Source organism: Mya arenaria, chromosome 4, assembly GCF_026914265.1.
Source record: "Mya arenaria isolate MELC-2E11 chromosome 4, ASM2691426v1".
Taxonomy (NCBI): Eukaryota; Metazoa; Mollusca; class Bivalvia; order Myida; family Myidae; genus Mya; species Mya arenaria.
In genome coordinates this window covers 11327011-11333010 of record NC_069125.1, presented here as the reverse complement: position 1 = coordinate 11333010, position 6000 = coordinate 11327011, and the positions used below count along the sequence as shown (strand labels likewise).

The 6000-nt window shown below is 32.6% G+C and overlaps 1 protein-coding gene across 1 annotated transcript; it reads right to left on the bottom strand.

The window, feature by feature from the left end:
• Positions 1 to 1784: 1784 nt before the first annotated feature.
• LOC128230301 (uncharacterized) lies at positions 1785 to 4557 on the bottom strand. Its single transcript, XM_052942461.1, has 4 exons — positions 4481 to 4557; positions 3208 to 3285; positions 2701 to 2854; positions 1785 to 1921 (listed from the first exon to the last, which is right to left on the bottom strand). Exons 1-4 carry the CDS (start codon positions 4521 to 4523, stop codon positions 1891 to 1893), a joined length of 306 nt encoding a protein of 101 aa, XP_052798421.1. The 5' UTR covers positions 4524 to 4557; the 3' UTR covers positions 1785 to 1890.
• Positions 4558 to 6000: the final 1443 nt, after the last annotated feature.

The window sequence follows — 6000 nt, the reverse complement described above, 5'->3', positions numbered from 1 at the left end:
TATGGAAAATTAATGCAAGAAGAAACATATTTTCTGGTATTGTACGCCAACGTCAAACAATAATTCTGCCCAAGCAAAATTTAGTATTAAAATATTTTACTTGTTAATATTAAAAACGTGCATTGACTGTATGTGGTATTACGCCTTCAAAAGACGTCTGTGAAATCAAGTTGCCGAAAGCTTAAACATATACCTCGTTGGGCGTGTGTTTTTATTGTAAAATTGTTGCTGAGGATGAATATCATTTTGTTATCAATTTTTTTTCTATGAATAGTTATAAAAATAAAGAAGTTTTGGAAAAAGAGTGTACGAGTGTTTTCATTATGCAGACAAAATTAAAAAACATTTTATCAATAGTTGATTGATATTTATGATGCCAAAATAACAACTCATATTTTGTGTTTTCTATGCTTGGTCAACTCCACGTTGTCTATATGATTTTATGTGTTTATATACGTATATGGGCCGGAGGCCTTCATACAATAAATATTTAAACTTAAATTTGATTGGGGAAAATACTGTATTTTTATCTAATATTTGGGATTCCAATTGTGCCAAGACATGTACAAGGATGCCATAAAAATAGGCAGAAAGAATAAACTAATGCGTTAGAATTTGTTTAAGTTAAGGTGTCCAATTGTTTTATTAATAGATATAACATTATGTTTTTGAAAACATAAAATTGGGAAATTTATTTTCATATTTAGGCTAAGTACATGTTTTAAGATGTGAATGAAGCCAAAGTTTAGCACAAAATAAGTAAAAAAGAAACACACTGTAATTTCTGAAGAAAATGAATTGGTTTCACATTAACAGGAAAATTAGTTTGTGGCTTTAAGCTACGCGCATAAGAACGTAAGGTGATAAAGGAAGCTATTTGTAGTGCCAAAAACAATTTGTTCGAGGTACAAACTGACCGTCTCGTTGATGAATAATGACAATGCGAACGAGCTTTGATTTACTGCTTAAAGCGCATATTTGCTAGGTTTGTTTGCAAACAGTAGTACATTTAAAAGTAAGAATCAGCTTAGCGCCTACTAAATGTGTTCATAGCCTTTTGTTGGTCGGAATAAATTGTCCTATTTTGGGGCTTATTCACACGATTTGAATTGAGGCCTAGCTCCGTCTGGGCCTTTGTTGGAGGTTGTTTGTCAGAGCTGGTCGAAGTAATTCAGTTGATTACACTTATTGACCAAATAGTGTACATTCTTTATTCAAGTTAGCAAAACAATATGGTTTATTACATCAAAACAGCAGCTTATTGTCCTAAAAAAAAATTCATGCGTGAATTCTTCTGCTTGTAGCGCGCCATATACGTATGATCATTCAAACAATATATCACGTTTCATATATTCATTGGTCTAAATTTTGTCCAATGAGATGGCAGCATTTTTCAAAACATTTATTTCGGTAAACCAGGAGTCAGTTGTCATTGAGTAAATCAGGCGAAACGGTACTGAGTCAGTAAAGCAATAAATTATCGCTCACCGAGCTAGTACAAGGGCGATTGTTAATATGCACTTACCAAAATAATCAACATGCTACTACCATTACATGATTTTTTACTTTATTTTAATTATACATGCCCAAATGCTTCTCGACAGTTTTATTTTCGGTATCCTAAATGTTGTAACTTTACTCTTGGACTAAATTTTGCTACAATCTGTATGAAATAAAGCTATGCTCTGACTTGATAGCATTTATTATATTTCCATGTTAATTTTCTGTCTTCTCTTTTTTATACTTAGTTGACCCTGTCATGTTACATGTATTTAACTAACACACTTGTTTTAGAACTTTATTTGTTATTATGTTATGCAAAACAGAACGAGATATAATGGATATCGACTGATCGCTATTACGGACGATGGTGAGACCCACTGATCGCTATTACGGACAATGGTGAGACCCACTCTGGATTCTGAAATGAACGTGAAAGTTATTAGTGGCAATTCCATTTATCTATTTAAAACACGTTTAAAATCAATAGTAGGAAAAAGGAAAAAACAAAACCGCTCGATGAATTACCCCCCCCCCCCCCACACACACACACACCAAAAAACTGTAGTTTTGACGTACGACTATCACATGTCTGTTTAAAACAGTTAAAATTGCAATATACTTTTCCAACCTATGAAATCGCATATCAGCCTTCAAAGAATATCACGCTTCATTGAAGTTTAACATATTAATAGGCTTGACGTCATACTCTGGTTCCCTGCCTGATAAAATGTCATAATTACTTAATTAACTATAACTTAGAAACATTTTCATTTTTCTACCATTTCCTAAATTATGTTTTAATGTGTAATACCAATTGCACATATTAATCTTTCCTCCACTATGTCGTCGTTTCCAAAACCATTTGAGATTTTTTTTTACACTGTTTATGGAAAGAATGATCCACGAACATTAAAGTAAAACAAGACAGCATAGAATGGAAAGTAAGCTTCTGACGATAGTATTCTTTCATCTGTATTGTATTTTGATACTATTTGCTATAATTAAGTGTAAGATTACCCTTTTAAAATGCATATTGTAACTCTCATATCAAATTACCGGGTAATGCTGGTTGCATGGTGTTTTAATTTATTTATTTGTATAAGTTTTACAACCGTGATGAACATACAAACTTGTAACAATAGAATGTTGATATTGAACGATTAAATGTTTGAGCTCACAAAATATCACGTGACTTACTCTCTACATGCCAAAGGACATACGATAGGAGCCACAGTGATGCTGGCCACGGCCTTATTGCAGACTTCCTCACAGGTCAGACTCCCACTGGCCTGTTCACTCCTGATCAACTGAAGAAGTCCGCTTGAGCACAGCATCTCGATAGGGTCGTACACTGAAACCGTGCGCGAAGGACACATTATCAGTATAATATGTGGTGTACATCAAAGCTGATTCAGACACAGTTGTGCACAATATGCATATACATGTAAACAAACCGTTTTACAAAATGAAGCAGACATTTTAACTCCTTTAGATTTAAATTTAACAAACCTTTTTCTACCTTTTATATTAAACTGGACTTTACTTTGACGTAACCTCGTGACTTATAACAGAATATTTCCTTTAACTGTGCTATCGTTGAGCCATTTCGGGCGTTTCGAGTTTCATAATTGATCTGTATTTGATTCTATGGAAGACTACAATTGCTATAATGTACGAGGTTGAATGCATCGAGAAGACGCGTACCTTCATGCATAAAGCTTCCTTCCACACAGAATGCCAGGGGCAACAGAACGAGGAGGTACAGCACGAACTTCATGGTGACTACAAGAAAGTGAAATCAATGCAGTTAATGACAGATATACCAGTAGAAGGTAAAAAAGGACACAAATTAAAAATAAATGGATATTTATTTTAAAAAAAGAAATCATATTTATTGTAAAAAAAAGAAAAGCTAGACTGAGAAATAGATGGACAACTTTTATTTATTCTTTAAATTCAGTGTTTATATGTAATCTACAATTGTGAGATATGATAATTAAAATCCTCGAAAATGAGGCCGTAGCTATGAATGTGCCTTTTTTATATCAGCGTCATGTTCATATTGCCAGTGCCGTTAAGCATTCTATGCCTGCACTGTAACTGTTAAATATGTATTTGCTTGGTATTTTCTAATGTCTTAGTCGAACTACGTATGCTATAAACGCTTAAGGATGGAAAGTAATGTGAAGGCATGTGTGTCTGCTTAGGCTTGACACCACTGGCAATATATCAAAAACACATGACACTCATAATACATACCACATATGTAGACATGATTTAAGCATGCTTTTCAGCACTTCATGTTCAATTAAGCGTGGTCCAATGGCTAACGAGGACTATTCAAATATTCAGTTCATTAATTTTACGTATTTTGATTCTGACGAATTATTAAACTTCGAGAATGTTTTTGGGCTGTGTGTGTTGATAACAAATTTTTAATCGAATTCTTTGTGGTTAAGTCATTCATATTCACTTTGTCTTAAATGTTATGCTATTTTGTTTAAATAGTTTGCATTTTGAACTTTATTGTTATACATCTGTGTTGATTTTATGGTATAAGCTTATGCTACCACACAAGTACATTCTAATATAACACACGCTCAAATGCTTCTATTAAACCACAAATTGGTGATACACTTCTTATACTGTAATATGCTAATACACTCAGTGCTAATGTTCAAAGGATATAGTGAAATACAGAGGCAAAAATGAAACACATATTTTTTTTATTTAGAAGTTATATTCTATATAAAATGCCCTTTTTCATATTAAGGATTGTTTAAATGAATATATCAAAAATATTTAATTTTGAACTAAGCCAGACAAGAAAATAAAAAACCATCTTCACTTGTTATATTGTTGAAATTTGTCTGATTTTGAATTTCATAATTATTATTATTATTTGTATTATTAAAATGTATATACTTTCTTTTTTCCCTCTTTCATTATAATTAAAATTATGTAATAGTTTACTCACATGATCTTGAGCGGTCGCAGTTGTACTGTCCGATTAAATACATTCAGGTCTTTTATAGCCGATTGTAACGATAGTGGTCTTACAATGAGGTCAGCATTATTACCATCGGTAGAGATATCTTTGGTCTTCAAATGAGACTAAAATTTGTTTAGTCGGAGGCCAAGATTTGACCTAATTCACAATGTTTAAAGATATCATTATCTTTCACATGTATGTGGAACGGATGGAAAACGTCTACCTGCATCTGGACATGTTTCATACATCTAAATTTAATTGTTATATCTGTCAATATGCTTAACAGTAGTTTTATATCCGGTATATTTACTGTTATAACTCTACACGTGGATTAAAGGCGCACAATATTGGATGATGAAAACAAAATACTTTTAATTTTAATGCAATATTATGTATAACTCATTTGGCTTTCATGATCAAAACAAACGAAATTCATATTATTTGGCTTTAATGATCTTAAAAAAGCATATAGTTTGTGTACAAATGAGATATAATAGAGATATAGTATCGCTTTTTAATTGGGTGTATGTTTGGCCATCTAGCCCTTAATGAATATAAACCATTTTTAAAGGTCAATATATTTTATATGAGCACAAAACATATGCTTTGATAAAAATCGACTTTTTTCTTTATACATACATTCAGCACATATGCAAAAACGACGAAATCCCTCCCTCCTTAAGCTGAAAACAAACTATGAGAGTAACAGTGTGTGTATACCACGTCATAAATTACGTCATATATGCTACGTAGGAAGGCGACATTGTGCTTAAAATGAACATTTAAAGCAAAGATAACTTTTCCTTTACTACACCATTTCAAAATTTAAAAACAAAAGACAGTCTATGCCGCTTTAGGAGCCCCACCTTCGTTTTATTACCGGGGTTTGATATGGTGATTAGTTTTATCAAACACTCCGAAAAGCCTGTTTCAAAAACAATGTTTTGACAGTGCTCCGTCAGATGGTCGTATTGAGAAAAGGTTTATCGAAGTATTTTAAGAAACTAAACTCCAAATCAAACTCTGGTAAAGGACCGAAGGCGACTCATTTAAAAGGTGAAGAAATAGTGAAGTTATCATTGTTAAAAATCTTCATTAGAAACATTTACCATTTATGACGCAATTTATCACGTGGTATACACACACTGAGTAAGCCATGTCGAAAAACAAAAACAAAACAAATAACAGTTCCTTACAATTTCGCGTAAATAGCACTGTTACTGTAAGCATGAACACATGACAAGATCTATCCAAATATCCTCAGTTCAAATTACTGGTAGGGATACTCTTTTTTCTTGTATGTATTTTCACAACATCATCGAGATGTTATGTTTGTTATACAGTTTGTATTGATTTTGAATAAGAGTGTCACTTGAAGAAACTTCAAAGAAATGCCGCTTGTTTGTTTTGTTTGTTAACGTTTGAAAAAGGCCGCACTATTTGTCAACGAGGTTATCGATCACCATAATATTTCCCCTTAATTTGTTCGCGCTACTTCTCTTTAG